The 19,533-nt window shown below is 37.4% G+C and overlaps 1 protein-coding gene across 1 annotated transcript in view; it reads right to left on the bottom strand.

Moving 5' to 3' along the window:
- LOC118977175 (sodium/hydrogen exchanger 9B1-like) overlaps nt 1-19,533 on the bottom strand; it is a 63,634-nt gene that overhangs the window by 30,720 nt on the left and 13,381 nt on the right. Inside the window, 3 exon segments of the mRNA XM_037031965.1 lie at nt 10,194-10,321; nt 11,378-11,520; nt 12,748-12,918. Coding sequence (XP_036887860.1) covers nt 10,194-10,321; nt 11,378-11,520; nt 12,748-12,918 — 442 coding nt within the window.

Here is a 19,533-nt window from a genome sequence, read left to right as displayed (position 1 = left end):
TCCCTTTAATATTTCATATAATAAGGGCTTGGTGATGATGAATTCCTTTAACTTGACCTTGTCTGAGAAGCACTTTATCTGCTCTTCCATTCTAAATGAAAGCTTTGCTGGATAGAGCAATCTTGGATGTAGGTCCTTGCCTTTCATGACTTCAAATACTTCTTTCCAGCTCCTTCTTGCTTGTATGGTCTCTTTTGAGAAATCCTCTGACAGTCTGATGGGAACTCCTTTGTAGGTAACTGTCTTCTTATCTCTTGCTGCTTCTAGGATTCTCTCTTTCATTTTAACTTTGAGTAATGTAATTATGGTGTGCCTTGATGTGTTCCTCCTTGGGTCCAACTTCTTTGAGACTCTCTGAGCTTCCTGGACTTTTTGGAAGTCTATTTCCTTTGCCAGATTGGGGAAGTTCTCCTTTATTATTTCTTCAGATAACCTTTCCACTTGTTGCTCTTCCTCTTCTCCCTCTGGTACCCCTATAATTCAGATGTTGGATTGTTTAAAGACGTCCTGGAGGTTCTTAAGCCTCTCCTCATTATTTTGAATTCTTGTTTCTTCATTCTTTCCTGATTGGTTGTTTTTATCTTTCTTCTGGTCCACTTTATTGATTTGAGTCCCAGTTTCCTTCCCATCATTTTTGGTTCCTTGTACATTTTCCTTTATTTCACTTAGCATAGCCTTTATTTTTTCATCTAATTTGTGGCCAAATTCAACCAACTCTGTGAGCATCCTGATTACCAGTATTTTGAACTGTGCATCTGATAGGTTGGCTACCTCTTTGTCACTTAGTTGTATTTTTTCTGGAGCTTTGATCTGTTCTTTCATTTGGGCCATTTTTTTTGGTCTTGACCCACCTGTTATGTATCTAGGGGCAGAGCCTTAGGTGTTCACTGGGCCGGGGCAACTCATGTCTCTGGGTTGTTAGGCTGTATGTGGGGGATGGGAACGAGAGGGAACAATGGCACTTGCTCCACTCACTTCCAGATTTCAGTCACTTCTCCCACTTCCCACAAGCAAATTGGGCCCTTCTGGTGCTGATCACTGGGTGGATGGGCTTGTGTACCTTCTAGGACCCTGTGGGTCTCTCCAACAAACTCTCCTGTGAGGCTGGGAGTTTCTCTTGGCCCTCAACCCTCACATGTATTTTCTTTTCAGTCAGTGGTTTGAGGCTTTATTTCCCTGTGCTGGGACCCTGGGTTGTGTGGTCCAACCTGCTCCCAAGTTTTGCCTGGTTTATCTGTGCACAAATGTGGGATCCCTGGTCTGCCAGCCACCTTGCACATTGTGCCCCCTTCCTCAGTCTGCTGCCTCTCTGAGTCTGCCAGCCATTGCTTTGCTGCAAGCCCTCTCTGCCTGGCTGCCTGTCTCTGCCCCTCCTACTGGTCTGGATGAATGTGTCTTCTTTAACTCCTTGGTTGTCAGACTTCCATACTATTCAATTTTCTGTCAGTTCTTGTTGTTTTTTGTTTTTAAATTGTTGTTGTCCTTCTTTTGGTTGTGCGAGGAGGCACAGTATGTCTACCTGCACCTCCATCTTGGTCGGAAGTCCCAACAAAAATTATTTTAAAAGAGGAGTATGGTACAAGTATTATATAGTATTATATAATACTATATAATACTTATATTACAAGTATTATACAGTATTATTTATCCTACGTATAAATCCAATAAAAGTACTTTTTTCCTTCTCTCAAAAAGAATCAGCTGACAGCCTTATTGAAGCTCCCTTTTAGGTAACTGTTTCTCCTTTGCTGCCTTTAACATTTTTTTTTAAAGATTTTATTTATTTACTTATCTTTAGAGGGGAAGGAGAGGGAGAGAAACATCAATGTATGGTTGCCTTTCTTGCGTCCCCTGCTGGGAGTTGGCCTGCAGGGAACTGACTTGCAACCCAGGCATGTGCCCTGACTGGGAATCGAACCGTGATCGGCTGGTTCGCAGGCCCGTGCTCAATCCACTGAGCTACACCAGCCAGGGCTAACATTTTTTCTTTGTCTTTAAAATTAGCCATTTTAATTGTGATGTGTCTTTGAGTGGGCCTCTTTGTGTTCATCTTGATTGGGACTCTCTGTGCTTCCTGAACATATATGAATTTATCTGCACCAGGTTAGGGAAGTTGTATGCTGTATTTCTTCAAAAGTGTTTTGTATCCCTTGATCCCTTTCTTCTTCATCTGGTATCCCTATGATGCAACTGTTGTTATGTTTAATGTTGTCCCCAAACTCCCTTAAACTATTCTTGTTCTTTTGAAGTCTTTTTTTCTTTTTTCTTCTTTTACTGGGCATTTTTTCCCACCTTGTCTTCCAAATTGCTGATTAGATCCTCCGCTTCATCGGAGGATGAAGCCTACTTTTTGTTCTTTCTAGTATATTCTTCATCTCAGATATTGCATTCTTCATTTCCAACTGGTTCTTATTCATAGTTTCTATGTCCTTTTTCATGCTTATGTAGTTCTCACTTAGTTCCTTGAGCACCCTTATAACCATTACTTTGAACTCTACATCTGATAATTTGCTTACCTCAATTTCATATAGCTCTTTTACTGGAGATTCTTCCTTTTCTTTCATTTGAAGTTTGTTCTTTTGTCTCCCATTTCAGCTGTCACTTTTTGTTTGTTTCTATGTGTTAAATAGATCTATATTGACTCCTTGTCTTTGTGGGGTGACCTTGCATGGTTGGAGTCCTGTGGGACCCAGTGGTGTAGTCTCCATGATCGCCAGAGCTGGATGTTCTAGAAATGTTCTTTGTGTGGGTTATGTGGACCCTCCTGCTGTATTTGGGTCCTGATTGTTATTGGCCCATTGTTGATGGGATCTCCCCTCCAGTCTGTTGACTGAGACGCTCAACCCCACTATGTCTTGTACACTGTTGTATAGGTACTGAGAGAACAAAGCAAAACAATGCAAAAAATAAAACCAAAACATGCAAAAAATCACCTTCCAACAACAATAGCAAAATCCACGACAAAAGAGCAAAAAATATCAAAAGTTGAAAGAGAAATGGAACGGTAGAGAAAAAGGAAAAAATGAAAAAGAGTAAGAGAAGACTAAAGAAAATCAAAGTGATTATGACAGGAGAAAAGAAATAGAACTAATATGAGTAATGAATAGAAAGAGAAACTGGTAAACAGGGACAAAGAAAGACAAAGGATAACAAAAATAAGAAAAGGAAACAAGAGGGGAACAATGGAATAAGCAAAAATGAGAGTAAAATAAGAGCTAGAAAAAACCAAAGCAACAAAAATAGAAAAAAATAAAAATGCTATGAAAAAAATAATGATAATAGTGAAAAAGAACAAAGTGGAATTTGGCTCAGCAGAATTTAGTGCTTCCCTGCTAGGTTCTCCTTTTGGATGGGGCTCTGATGCTGACTGAGGCTGGTGTAAGCCAATGTCAAGTGCTCTGTCCACATCTAGGCAGCCTATTTAAAGCTACAAGCAACCCACAGTTTGTGGTTGTTTCCTCTGGGCTTGGCTGTACACAGCATGGGCCAAGCTGCTCTGCAAACCTGCTGTTTATCAGCATTGGGTCCAGGGGAGGGCCAGCAAACATCCCAAGGCACTGCAGGGTCTGTTTCTGCCAGAATCTGTCTGCTTGCCTGCTGGCAATCTGACTATTTGAAGACCCCACTATTTCTGAGAAGGCATCTGGCAGAAACAGGAGCATAGGACCCCTGGATCTCCCATGGGAAGTGTCTTTCAGACTTTGGGGAAGATGGTGGGTATATTTTCCTACCCCTGAGCCAGTAGTCTGAATCTGTCTGGGACTTTTCCCTGAACTTGACAGGGTGGAGCCCCTAGTGGCCTGTGGGTGGAGCCTCCAGAGCCCAGATTTTGGGTCTTCAGGAAACCAGACAGGTGTTTCTATGACTCACCAATGAGAGGGATGTGCCAGTCTGGTTCCCTCAAAGTGTATAAAATGGCTGTGCTGTAAAGTCAGTGTCTGACATCCCCTGAGTCTGCTTATATTGGTATCTCCTCAGTAATGGTTAAGAATCAGGATGGGAGAAAAAGAAGAAAAAAAACAACACGAAACAAATAAAACAAAACAAAAGATGAAGGGTAGGGTGAGCATGATTCCAGAGGGTGGGGCAAGTGGGATTCAAGAAGATGGGGCCAGCAGTATTTCACAGGATAATTGCCTTCCCCCCTGGGGAGGGGCTTGCTCTTCTCAGGAAAGGACTGCTGCAGTGTCCAGGTATCCCAGCTCGGGAATCCCCACAGCACACCTCCCCTCCAACCCACCTCTCCCCAGCGACTCCCACTCCAGACTCTTCTCATGCAACTCCAGTCAGCACCACTTGCCCTATGCTGGAGCTCAAGGTGAATGGCTGCAAACACAAAACCCGTGCTTTGGCCCCTTTAAGAAAAAAAAATAGTGGCTTTGTCTTCAGTGGGCTCTGTCTCTCCCCAGCAGACAGTGCTGCCTTTCACCACTGGATGCTACATGCTGGCTGATCTTGGCACTAGCATTCTGTGTTCGGGCCAGGTACGGTCTCACTTCTCTCAAGGAGAAGGTCCCACAATCATGCTGCAACCTTGCCTGCCACCTTTGTGAATAGAACTGGCCCCTTTTATGTCCCCGCCTTTCCTACCAGGCTTGGGGTGGTTTTTGCCCCATCCTTGGTTAGAGGTCTCTTTTTCAGGCATTCTTTGGTTTGTTTTGGGTAATTGTTCCTTCCTTTAGTTGAACTCTCAGTTCGGTTCTGGGAGGAGATGCAGGACACATCCTCCTACTCCGCAGCCATATTGTGGCTCAGAATAAGTATGATAGTGCAGTTGTTACAAATGTCTTCCATGTAGTTAAGGACTTAAAGAAAAATATGACTAGAAAAGGAAAAAATTGGAAGATAGAATAAAGAAGCACATGGAAATTTTGTAAATAAAAAATGCAATAGCTGGTGGAGACAACCTAAGTGTTCGTCAAGGATGAATGAATAAAGAAGATGTGGTATAAATGTATGCAATGGGATGTTATTCAATCATAAGAAAAAGGAAAAATCAATATTGTGACAACCTTAAGAGCATTATGCTAAGTGAAATAAGCCAGACAGAGAAAGAAAACATTTTATGATCTCACTTATACATAGAATCTTAAAAAGCTGAGCTCATAGAAATGAAGAGCACAATGATGGTCACTAGCAGCTGAGTGTGGGGGAAGTGGGAAGATCCTGGTTCAAAGACTACAAACTTTCATTTACAATATTATTAAGGTTAGGATAACCTAATGTACACATAGCAATTATAGTTATATTAATGTATTATATACTTGAAAGTTGCTAAGAGAGTAGATCATAACTGACTTCATAAAAAATAAATGGCAATTATATGACAAGAAGGAGGCATTAGCTAAGCTATATTGGTAATCATTCTGCAATATATAAGTGTACAATGGGAGGGAGGTGAGGAGCACTGGGGAGGTGGGCTGGGGTGGTAGTAAAAGACAGAAAACTATACTTGAACAATAATTAAATAAAAAACAAAAAGAAAAAATATAAGTGTACCAAATCAACACAGTGCACATCTTAAACTTACATAATGTTACCAGTATATATCAATTACAACTCATAAAGCTGGAAAAAATAAATGTAAAAATGTGTGATGGCTAATGACAATTAAAAAATATAATATCTGAATTGAAAATTTCACTGGATAGGATTAATAGAAGGTTGAACTCTTCAGAAGAAAAATAAGTGAATTTGGGGGCATATTAATAGATTATATACAAAGTGAAGCACAGAGAGTAACATGAATAAAAATAAATTAATAGGAATCTCAGGAATCTATACAGAATAATATCAAGCAATCAACACATGTGCAATTGTAGTTCTAGAAGAAGGAAAAGGGGGAAAATACTTAAGAAATAATGGCTAAAATGTTTCCAGATTTGATGAAAAACTATAAAACCACAACCTGATACCACTGCATACCCAGTACAAAATATTAAAATTAAGTAGGCAGATATTATCAAATACTGGAGAGTATATGAATGGCCTGAAATTTCATACATTGTTGATAGAAATATAAAATACCACAATACTTTGGAGGGACTTCCACCAAGATGGAGGCGTAGGTGGAAACACTGTGCCTTCTCCCACAACCAAGTTTGAATACAACAAAGGTTTAGTAAACAAAGACGCAGCCAAAGAACAGAAAACTGAACTATATGGAAGTCCGACTACAACGAACCATTCAACCAGGACCGGTAAGAGGGGTGGAGCCAGCAGCGGAGCAAGGTTGGGCAGGAAGGATCCCCCGACCCAGGTGACCCAGGCGCACAGGCAGCCGGGGTAGCATCAAAGACCCACTGAGGGTGCAGGGCAGGCTGAGTGCAGTCACACATTCACGTGCAGATAAACCAGCAGAGGTGTGAGGAGTGAGACCAACTGTGCAGCCCCAGCAGTGGGAGGAGGCAGAGGGGACCATGATTGATTTCCTTTGACCTCGCCCCCACATACAGCATCACAACCCAGCGACTCAGTGGCCTGGCCCTGGTGAACACCTAGGGCTCCGCTCCTCCTATGTAACAGTCACGAAGAGTCCAAAATATGGCTCAAGAAGAACTCAAAGCCCTAGAGCTGATAACTCTAACTGACCAAGAAATAGCAAACCTCTCAGATGCACAGTTCAAAATACTGGTGATCAGGATGCTCACAGAACTGGTTGATTATAGTCACAAATTAGAGGAACATATGAAGGCTAAACAATTGAAATGAAGGGAGATGTCCAGGAAACCAATAGCGATGGAAAGGAAACTGGGACTCAAATCAATGGAATGGACCAGAAGGAAGAACGAAACATCCAATCAGAAAAGAATAAAGAAATAAGAATTCAAAAAAATGAGGAGAGGCTTAGGAAACTTCAGGACATCTTTAAATGGTCCAACATCCAAATTATAGGGGTACTAGAAGGGGAAAAGAAACAGCCGCAAGTGGAAAACATATTTGAACAAATAATAAAGGAGAACTTCCCCAATCTGGCAAAGGAAATAGACTTCCAGGAAATCCAGGAAGCTCAGAGAGTCCCAAAGAAGTTGGACCCAAGGAGGAACACACGAAGGCACATCATAATTACATTTGCCAAGAAGGAGAGAATCCTAGAAGCAGCAAGAGATAAGGGGACAGTCACCTACAAAGGAGTTCCCATCAGACTGTCAGTGGATTTCTCAAAAGAGACCTTACAGGGAAGAAGGGGCTGGAAAGAAGTATTCCAAGTCATGAAATCCAAAGACCTACAGCCAAGATTGCTTTATCCAGCAAAGCTTTCATTTAGACTGGAAGGACAGATAACGTGCTTCTCAGATAAGGTCAAATTCAAGGACTTCATCATCACCAAGCCCTTATTATATGAAATATTAAAGGGACTTATATAAGAAAAAGAAGATGAAAAATATGAACAGTGAAAGAACAGCAAACTCACAGTTATCAACAACCACACCTAAAACAAAAGCAACCAAGAGGACAGCTAGATCAGGAGCAGAAACATAGAAATGAAGAACACATGGAGGATTAGCAACAGGGGAGAGGGAGGAGGAGAAGGGAGGAGAAGGTACAGAAAATAGCATAGATAGTAGGTAGAAAATAGATAGGGGGAGGGCAAGAATAGTAGGGGAAATGTAGAATCTAATGAACTTGAGACACGTGGTCATAAACTAAAGGGGGGGAATGGTGGGGGAGGGGTGTGCAGGGTGGAGGGGAATGAAGGGGGGGAATAGAACAACAACTGTAATGGTACAATCAATAAAATATATTTAAAAAAGAAAAAAGAAAAATATGTAAATATTAAAAAAACACAATACTTTGGTGAAGTATTTGGCAGTTTTTTAATAAAATTAAACATCTTACCATATGACCTAGCAATTGTGCTCCTAGGTATTTCCCTAAGAAATTAAAACAAATGTCTGCACAAAGACTTGAATACAAAAGTTCATAGCTTTATTTGTAATATCCCCAAACTGGGAACAACCCAAATATCCACCACCAAGTGAAGGAATAAAGTTGGTGGTGTGTTCCAACAATGATATTACTCTTCAGTACAATGGGATGGGCCACTAGCCATAATATGGACGCATCTCAAACACAACATGCTGTCCAAAAAAAGGCAGAAACAAGAGAGTAAAGACTATATAATTATATTAACCTAAAATTCTAAAAAGTAATCTAATCTATTGTGACAGAGAGTAGATTATGTTTTGCCTGGGACCAGGATGTAACTGATTGGAGCAGGGCACAAAAATTTTGCAGAATAATGAAAGTGTGCAGCACAACTGTGCTGGTGGTTACACGGGCATAGAAATTTTTCAAAACTCACTGAAATGAAAATATGTGTTCATTTTATTTTAAGTAAACTATACCTCAATGAAAGTGATTTAAAAAAATTAGTAGCTTTCATACACATCTGAAGAAACTAACTAGAAAATGTTATGAAAAAATTTCATCTCCAACATCAACAAAAAACACACAATATCTAACAACAAAACTATGAAATAATCTAGATTTTCATAAAAATTAAAACACTATAGTACTTAAGATAACACCTGAATGATTGGAAAAGTGTTTCACATTTGCATATAAAAGAGTCAACATTACAAAGATGTCATTTATCCCTCCAATTAACTTATTAATTTAGTTCTATGCCAGTTAAAGTCCTCTCAGGATTTTTCATTTGAGAGAGTCTAGAATGAAAAACCAAGTCAATGTAAAAAAGACATGGTTTTTGTGAAGGTAAAATGATTCAAACTGTAATGGTGACACAAAAATAGATAAAATAAATTGAAAGAAAACAATACAGAGAGTAGAAACAAATTCGTGGGATTTATTACACGATAGAATTGACATTTAAAATCAGCTTGGGAAGACAGGACTTTTCTGTAACAGTGTTGAGACTGTTAGCTATTCATGTGGAAGAGAGTGCAGTCAGATCACCTCACACACTACGTGCTAGCTGTTTTAAAGGATTTAAAAAATTGCACTTAAAAATAATAAGAATAAAATACAGGCAAATATATTTGTAACTATGGGGTAAAAAAGATATTTTGAATGACTCATATAAAGTCTTCATATAGAGAATTTGATTACATTAAAAACTCTGTATACCAAAAGCAGTTATGTTCTGACTCCCACTATTTTGATTTTCAAGGTCAAGTAAATGGTTTTATGCATTGAACCCTTTAACTGTTGGAAATAATATTTTTTAGATTAAAAAGGTCACCACAAGCAAAGTTAAATATCTGGTGGTGCACTAGGACAAGATATTTGCAACACCTATAACAGACAAAGATTTTATATAATGAATACGAAAGAAAAATAACTCAACAGAAAAGCAGACAAAGGATACGAACAGGTTAGTTACAGTTAGGAGATATGATTGACACAGAAATGTACAAAATATTAGCCCCTTTTCTATGGAGATGGAGAAGCCTGGAATATTATTTCTAGAGGTCTAGAATGCTATAAAACTCATAAGAGTTGTCACTTTGGGTAGGGGTATGGGCAGTAGGATTTAGAGGCATGGTCCAAAGACTTTTATTTGAAAAGTTCTAATTTTTCAAAAGGAAAATACATGGATATTTTGGATATTTTATGATAAAATTTAATTTAAAAATTAATTGAATATGGCAGTAAATATAATGGGTGAACTTTGCTATAAGTTTCACCCAAACGAATATATGGAAGCAAAAGTTAAGTGGCTGGAAAAATGTAGAGGAGTTCAGGATACAGAGATAGGATGAGAGACTATTATTCTGAAGGGTTTGGACATGAAGAAAACGGATGTTGGGAAGTAATATATGGGACATTGGATGTAGGGAAAGGTAGTTGTTTGCTTATTTTTTGTTATAACATCTACATCAATACAAAATCTCTCACATGTATGTATACACAATACATACATGTGGTATATAAGGGAGGGGCCATTAGATAGGTTAAAAATAGAGAGAGGTTACAATATAAGAGAGAACGAATAAAGTGATGAAGTGAATTATCCTGGCATTAAACATTTAGGGACTATGCATATTTTTCAAAGATACGGTAGATTTAGAACATAATTCTGCTTTTGACCAACCGATGTCCAGGGATTTCTACCACTGTGAAAATAATTTTAATGAAAAGCTTGTCTATTCAGTACTCTGAATATATCAATAATTTTCACCAAGCATCCTTAACTAAATATTTGCATAGGGAAAATGGGGAAAAGTTACCCTAATAGAAATCCCCATTGCCAGGGAAAATTCATAAGGAAGTGGGAAATGACAGCAGTTGCACACGCTTCCATGAGGCACGGACCCATAGACAATCTTAAACACACTTTCCTCAAACGCTTCAGAGCCTGAAATATAAACATAGTCATATTTGGAGAAAATTGTCAGGGCCAGCAAGAAAATCATTTAAGGAAATATGAAATTATATATAGTTGTTTACTAAACTCAATCTTCCTGATTATTCCTTTGGTCTTGACATGCTAATGCAGATCATTTTATGTGTCATCATAGATTGGATCATAAACTCTTGCATGTTTTATAAAACATTGTTATATTTTAATTGTTAATAAGGATTTGTTTCTTTGTGATTAAGTAACTAGTTCTACCCTCCTTGATCTTCCTAATAAATAGCATAATGGAAGTACAGGTATATATCCATCAGTTAACTTTCAGACATGAACTGTTTGATTAACTTAATAATTGTAAATAGAAAGTATCAACATGAAAAAGGAGAAAGTCATTTGAAAACTGCATAATTAACTAAAAGAGAAAACTTTAAAATTTTTTCATTGTTTCAAATTTTCTACTGGAGAATATAATAAATTATCACTGTTTATAATTATTTATGCTACTGGTATATTATACCACTAAACATACATTTGCCACATCTATTTGAGAAGCTGTTATGCAACTCTTTAAAAAATCCAAATGCATTTATAATCCATTAGCTTTTACAATTATGCAAAGATAATCAGGAACAAAAACATAAATAAAAATATTAATGAAATTCTTAATCTCTCTGAAAAAATAAAACAAAACAGAAGCAGATTCTTTTATGGGGTAACCTTATCCTTTGTTACCTGAAAAGCAAGTAGTTCTCCACAGAAGAGCCACAACTCCCAAATAATACTCACAGATACTGCACAAGGGTCATCAATCTCTACACAATTAAAGGCTATTTTTAAGGGAGATCTTACATCCCAGTGATTTCTCTTCATATCAGTAATAATGAAGAGAAGAAGTAGAAATTAAGGTGTCAGCACTTCTGAAAATTTTTGTTTTTTATTTTAGTTTTATTTACAGACACTACTTGAAACAGCTACAACAAAAATTCTTCCTTTTTTTCATTTTACCAGCCTCTAATATTTAAAGTAACTTCACTCACGGTATAATTAGAAATTTACCTGTGGATCAAGTCCAAGTCCAGCTTTCACTAAGATAAGGGTAAGGGCAGAATTTCTCAAAGTTGAAGACCACTTGTTACTAATTTGGACGAACTTACTGAACAATGGAACATTCCTGAGGGTAAAACCAGCCAGTAACATCCCTTCAAAATAAATAAATAAACAAACAAACTAATAAAGTCTGATTCAGTTCATTTCATTCCAAGAGAGAAAACAGAAAAATGTTCAATTTCCCCTCTTCAAACACACTATATTTTTCATTACTTTGGTGAAGGGCAAGTTACACACACACGTGAAGGAGACAGCATAAAGAAGTGGAGACAAAAAATGATACATCTCAATGGGGAAAAACTAGTAATCCAGTGATGACGAAACACAAAGGGCAAGGATCGGAGTCGGAGAACGGGCAGGAAGCATCAGATTGTGAATAGCTAACCCGACTAGACAGTTACCTGCTTTAGCAGAGTAAGGCATAATGGAAAAGTTTTAAGCAGGAATTGAGATAATGAACCTTGTATTTTCTATGTGATGACCCTGGTGAATTAGATAGACATAGAATTGGAGGAGAGGCCAATTAAAAGCCTCTGCCATAGTCCATGATACAGCTTGAAACAGATAGCTTACGCTAGGGCAAGAATAAAAGTTTTGAAGAGGAGGGAAAGAGATTCAACGAAAACTTAAAAAGTGCTGAAAGAGTGTTATGGACATAGAAAGGGTGTTCGAGATAAAATGGAGAGGTTATTTTTATTGACATTCTATAGAACATTTGAATATATTGAATGTGTAGAAGGTATGAGACACCTCTGATAGAATTTCTTCTATGTATTTTCTCTGCCCACTTGGACAGTTAGTTATGTAATAAAGAGATGAAGAAGAGGGTATGACTCTGGTTAGGCAGATGATGTATCTATGAATACACATAATGAAGATGCCCAAACAGCTTACTCAAAAACCATGAGACTTTTTGGTGCCTCAGATACTATAATGTTTGAATCTTGTAATTGTATATGAATTAGGTTATCTACAGAAAAATTCAGTCTTTTTCAAAATTTTCCTTTTCTATAATACATTCAAAATTAAGTAAAAATGTTCTATTAAATGATAAAGCAACAAGAATCATATATTGAATATATTTAAATTATTTAAAAGTATTTTAGAAAAAATCTCTGGAGATATATATGTATATAGAAAGGATAAATATTTCTTCAAATGAGCTATATATACACATACATAGTATATACACATATAAAGAAGCTATATAAATAATATTACATTAAAACATTTCTAAATTATATTTACTTTGACTAGAATACGTGCATAATTTACATATAAGTGAATAAAAAAGAAATTAGGGCTAATTATACTCTTACCAAGAAGAGGTGGAAGTTGAGGCACTGATGGTATTTTAATGAGTTCCAAAATTTTGCCCCCCAGTATGGCGCTATAAAAGGTAATTAATAGTCCAAATAAATTTTCACCAAAGAAAACGTGAGAGCCCGAGACTGACCAGACTGCACACCATATCATAACATGTAAAACTCCTGAAATACAAAAAATCTATATGTATATACAGACATAGATATATACATTCAAATGATAATTCTGTTTTATCAAATATCCTATTAATAGCCTGTCTTATCTAATGATATATAGTGTAGACCATCTATGGGCGACTGGTACACTGTAAGAGTTTTTTAAACCTGCAATACTGTAGTACTTAGTCAGGGGCACTGGCCTCTTTTACCTTAGACCAGGGGTGTCAAACTCATTTTCACCAGGGGCCACATCAGCCTCTCGGTTGCCTTCAAAGGGCCAAATGTAACTTTAGGATTGTATAAATGTAACTACTCCTTAACAGTTAAGTGAGAGCTCAGTACTGCTGCTGGGTAGAAACACGGTGATGGGCAGGATAAAACAAGGTGGAGGGATGGATTTGGCCTCAGGGCCTTATGTTTGCCACCTGTGCCTTAGATTGTCAAATGAAAAAAAAAATGACAGCAGCCAACCCAGCAATAGCCATCCGGTGTGAATGCCTTGTCTTGAACCATAAGTATATAGGTCACATAAAAGATTTGCATCTAACTGGTCACATTACATAATAAAGTTGCATACTATTGGTTAATTCTGGATACCAGACTTTCTCACAAAAAACACAGGCACTTGATTTTTTAAAAAGTCACTTTGAAGTGAAAAGGGCACTATAATTTTTATTATTTTGTAAATCAGTCAAAATTACACCTATTTTTTGTCAGACGGGCAAAAAACATATTTTTTGGTGTGCCACAGGATTTTAGTAATGTTTATGTGTGACATGAGGTGAAAAAGTTAAAAATTGTTGGTGTAGACTAATGTTGCTTGTTAATTGGGTTGAGGAAATATCTGTTGAACATATATTCCAAAATCCCTGTCAATTTGTGGGATGTTATAAACAAAAGTTTTCATTTAAAAATATGTTAAAACTATATGTGCATCCTCTTAAGTTTTAAATATTTCTCACAATACATGACATTTTAAAAATGTCATGGCAATATGAAATCTACTTCATTTTATATTTTAAAGGAGATTTTCCATCAAGAATAAGGTGATGACTGGCTGTTGTAAGTTCTCAAATTTATTGAAGATTTCCGTCGCAGGGTGTCAAATTTCTTAGCAGGAGCAGAATAAATCTTCGTATTGAAATGATAACTCAGTTGCTATTTGGCATAAATGATTAAAGGAGGTAAGGGCTGGGAAAAGTGAAACCAAGTTTGGGGATGACTTAAAGTACCTTAGGTGTGTGTAGGAAGCAGAGGGGGACAAGGTGAGTGAGGACAGAGTAGTAGACGTCTTATTTCTGGCAACTAGATACAAAGGAAAGGCCCTGCTAACAGCGGAATCCGTAGGTTTTTTTAAAATCTAACATAAGTACTTTATTTTTTTAAATTGAATCTATGGGGGTGATATTGCTTAATCAAACTATGTAGGTTTCAGGTATACAATTCTATAACATATTGTCTGTACAGTGAACATTGTGTTCACTACGCCAAGTCAAGCCTCCTTCCATCGCCACCCATCCCCCGATTATCCTTTTTTATCTCCTCCACCTGCCTTTCCTTCTAGTAACCACTGTACTGTTGGCTGTGTCTGTGAGGGCTTTTCTTCTTAATCTTTTCATCTTTTTCACCCAGTCCCCAACCTGCTCTCCCCTCTGACAGCTGCCAGTCTGTTATATGTATTGCATCTGTACTGAGTCTGTTTCTGTTTTGTTAGTTTTTGTTGATTAGATTCCACATGTAAGTGAAATCATATGATATTTATCTTTATCTGACTGGCTTATTTCTCTTAGCATAATACTAACCAAGTCTATCCATACTGTCACAAAAGGTAAGATTTCCTTCTTTTCAAACAGCTGCATAGTATTCAATTGTGCAAATGTATTGTGGCTTTTTGATCCACTCATCTACGAATGGGCACTTGGGCTACTTTCAAATCTTGGCTATTGTAATAATGCTGTAATGAAGACAGGGCTACATACATGTATGTATGTATTAGTATGTATTGAATTAGTATTTCAGGGTTCTTCATATATATTCCCAGACATAGAATCACTGGGTGATAAGGCAGTTCTATTTACAATTTTTTTGAGATAACTCCATACTGTTTTCCACAGTGGCTGCACCAGTTTGCATTCCCACAACAGTGCACAAGGGTTCCCCTTTCTCCACATCCTTGACAGCACTTGCTGATTGTTGCTTTATTGATGATAGCCATGCTGACAGGTGTGAGGTGGTATCTCTTTGTGGTTTTACTTTGCATGTCTCTGATGATTAGTGACACACATATTTAGAAAGATGGATGGTTACACTGCAAATTGCCACCTGTAAATTAAATGGCTACATTTATTTACTATAAATAATAATTTCTAATGCTTTTTCAGGTTCTTTAAACAGCTTAAGCACATTCTTTCTCTGTGACCACTTTTGGATCTAGCAATTCCACTTATGGGTATTTATATAAAATAAAAAGAAAGAGAATACTAACCGAAAAACGTATGTGTACCGCCATCTTCATTGCAGCATTACTTACAACAGCCAAGACATGAAAATGACCTAAGTGCCCATTAATGAATAAAAGGATACAGAAAATGAGGTGTGTATATAAAGCAGAATCTTATTTAGTCATAAAAAAGAAAATTTTGTCATTTGTGACAAAATGGATTGACTTTGAATGCATTATGCTAAGTGAAAGTCAGAGAAGGACTAATAGCATATGATCTCATGTGTGGTAGGTATATTAAAAACAAAACTGAGATCATAGTACAGAGAACAGATTGCTGATTGCCAGAGGCATGGGTGGGTTGTGGGGGAAATGGGTGAAGGGAGTCAAAAGGCGCATACTTTCAGTTATAAAAAATAGGTAAGTCATCACACATTTTAAATCAAAAGCTAGAAATGATTAAGCTTAGTGAGGGAGGCATGTGGAAAGCTAAGATAAGCTGAAGCTAGGCCTCTTGCACCTAATAATTAGGCAAGTTGTAAATGCAAGGAAAAAGTTTTTTTAAAAAAGATTTTTATTTATTTATTTTTAGAGATCGGGGAAGGGAGAAAGAGAGGGAGGGAAACATCAGTGTGTGGTTGCCTCTCGCGCGCCCCCTACTGGGGGCTTGTACTGGGAATCCTTTGGCTCACAGGCTGGTGCTCAATTCATTGAGCCATACCAGCCAGGGCCAAAAGAAAAGTTTTTCATGGAAATAGAAAGTGCTGCTCCAGTGAACATACAAATGGTAAGAAAGTGAAACAGTTTCATTGCAGAGATGAAAAAAGTTTTAGTGGTCTGGGTAAAAGACCAAACCAGCCGCAGCATTCACTTAAGCCAAAGCCTAAAGCAGAGCAAGCCTCTAATCCTCTTCAGTTCTGTAAAAGCCAAGAGAGGTGAACAAGCCACAGGAGAAAAGTTTGAAGCCAACTAATGTCGGTCATCTGGTTTTAGGAAAAAAGCCTTCTTCATAACACAGGACTGCAAGGTGAGGCAGCAAGTGCTGATGTAGAAGCTGTAGCAAGTTCCCCAGAAGATCTAGCTAAGATAATGCAGGTGACTACACCAAACAACAGATTTTCAGTGTAGATGAAACAGCCTAATAGCCAAAGAAGATTCCTTCTAGGACTTTCATAGATAGCGAGGAGAAATCAATGGCTGGCTTCAAAGTTTCAAAGGGTGGGCTAACTCTTTTGTTCAGTGCTAACACGGTGGATGACTTTAAATTGAAGCCAATGCTCATTTTTTATTCCAGAAGATCCTAGGTTCTATAGGAATTATGCTAAATCTACTTCTGCCTGTGCTCTATAAAAGGAACAAAGTTAGAATGATAGCACATCTCTTTGTAACATGCTTTATTCAATATTTAAGCCCATCAGTAAGACTACTGCTGAAAAAAGTTTCCTTTGAAAATATGAGAGCTCATTGACAATGCAGCTGGCTACCCAACAGTATGATGGAGATGTACAACGAGATTAATGTTGTTTTCATGCTTGCTAACAGAACAACCATTCTGTAGCCCAGGGATCAAGAAGTAATTTCTACTTTCAAGTCTTATTAAGAAACACATTACATAATGCTATAGTTGCCATATATATTAATATCTCTAGTGGATCTGGGGAGAGTACATTGAAAACCCACAAAGGATTCACCCTTCTAGATGTTATTAAGCATATTTGTGATTCATGAGAAAAGGTCAAATTATCAATATGAATAGGAATTTGGAAGAGGCTAATTCTAATCCTCATGGATGACTTTAATAGGTTCAAGACTTCAGTGAAGGAAGTAACAGCAGAGGTGGTAGAAATACCAAGAGAACTAGAATTAGAAGTGGAGCCTGAAAATGTGACTGAATTGCTACAATCTCATGATAAAACTTTAATGGATGAAAATTGCTTCTTATGAATAAGCAAGGAAGGTGGTTTTTCAAGATGGGATCTACTTCTGGTGAAGATGCAATGAAAATAGTTAAAATGACAACAAAGGATTTAGAATATTACACACACTTAGTTGACAAAGCAGTGGCAGAATTTGACAGGATTGACTCCAATTTGGAAAGAAGTTCTCCTGGGGGTAAAATCCTACCAAACAACACCACATGCAACAAAAATTGTTTGTGAGTGGGAGTCTGGGGTGGTGAACACAGAACACAGTGTACAGATGAAGGTTTGTAGAATTGTGCACCTGAAACCTGTTTAATTTTGTTAACCAGTGTCAATAAATGTAATAAAAAGGAAAAAAGAAAGGGTGGATTTATGTGGTAGCCTTTATTGTTATCTCATTTTAGGAAATTGCCATAGCTACCCCAACCTTCAGCAACCAATCAGTCAGAAGACACCAAAATCAAAGCAAGATCCTCCACCGGCAAAAAACCCCCAAGACTTGCTAAAGGCTCAGATGATGATAAGACTTTTTCAGCAATAAAGTATTTTCAAATTAAGGTATTTACATTGATTTTTAAAAGACATAATACTATTGCACACTCAGTAGGCCACACGGTGTAGTGTAAACATAACTTTCACGTGCCCTGAGAAACCCCAAACTTCATGGGACTCGCTTTATTCTTTGCTTTATTGCAGTGGTCTGGAACTGAGCCCGCTGTATCTCAGTTATGACTGTATTGACTTAGTAGTTGATAGAGAAATATTTTCTCCTTGATTTTTAGGATTTTGTACATAGGCAATCATGTCATCTCCAAAGGCACTTTTATTTCTTCCTTTCCAATCTGTATACCTTTTATTTTTTTCTTTTCTTATTGTATTAGATAGGACTTCCAGTAAGATCTTTCAAAGGAGTGGTGAGAGAGGGAATGATTGTCTTGTTCCTGATCTTAGTGGGACAGCTATTTTCTCACCATTAAGTGATGGGGGTTGTTGATTTTTATTTGATGCTCTTTATCAAAGTGAGGAAGTTCCATTCTATTCCTATTTGATGAGGCTTTTTTCCTTTTAAATCATGAATAGGTGTTGTATTTTGTCAAATGCCTTTCCTTAACCTACGGATATTATCATGTGATTTTTCTTCTTTAGCTGGTTGATGTGAAAATTAAATAATTTTCAAATGTGAACCATAGGGTAATTCCCACATGGTTGTGACATAATTTTTATACACCGTTGAGTTTGTTTGTTAGTATTTTGCTGAGGATTTCTGCACCTATGTTCTTGGGACATATTGGTATCCAGTTTTCTTTTCTTGTAAAGTCTATGGTTTTGGTATGAGGGTAATACGGTCCTCAAAGAATGAACTGGGAAGTATCCCTCTGCTTCTATCTTCTGGAATAGATCGTAGAGAATTGGTATAATGTCATGAGCGTCCATCCTTTTCGTGTCTCTGGGCCACACTGGAAGAGGAAAAGTTGTCTTGGGCCACAGATTAGACACATTGCAACACAGACTCATAAAAAATCTAATGTTCTAAGTCAATTTATGATGTTGCATTCATAGGCAAAATCATATGGGCCACATTCATAGGCATCCTGAGCCACATGTGGCCCATGGGCTGCAGATCGGACACCCCTGTGGAAATGCTTGGTAAAATTCCCCAATGAAGCCATCTGAGTCTGGTGCTTTCGGCTTGGAGAGGTTTCTAATTGCTGATTCCATTTCTTTAATACATGTAGGCCTATTCAGATCATCTGTTTCTTCTTGTGTATATTTTGGCAGATTGTATCTTTGAAGAAATTGGTCCATTTTGTCTAGGTTATCAAATTTGTGGGCATGGAGTTGTTCACAGTATGCCTTTATTATCCTTTTACTGTCTATGGGATCTCCACTGATATCCCCTCTTTCATTTCTGATATTAGTGATTTGTCTTTGCTCTCTTTTTTCTTAGTCTAGCTGAAGACTTATTGATGCTACTTATCTTTAAGAAAACAGCTGTTAGTTTTATTGGTTTTATCTTTTGATTTCTTGTTTTCAGTTTTACTGTTATCTGCTCCAGTTTTTTTTATTTTCTTCGGCTGCCTTTATTTTGCTTCTTTTTCTAGTTTCCTAGGGTATATACTTAGATTCATTTTTAGGTCTTTCCTCTTTTCTAATATATGCATCAATTATATAATTTTCTATCTAAGCACTGCTTTCACTGCATCCCCAAATTTTGATAAGTTGTATTTTCATTTACAAGCAGTTCAAATACTTTAAAAT

Source organism: Sturnira hondurensis, unplaced genomic scaffold (assembly GCF_014824575.4).
Source record: "Sturnira hondurensis isolate 20B ecotype Veracruz unplaced genomic scaffold, ASM1482457v3 Scaffold0021214, whole genome shotgun sequence".
Classification (NCBI taxonomy): Eukaryota; Metazoa; Chordata; class Mammalia; order Chiroptera; family Phyllostomidae; genus Sturnira; species Sturnira hondurensis.
This window is presented reverse-complemented; position numbering and strand designations above follow the sequence as displayed.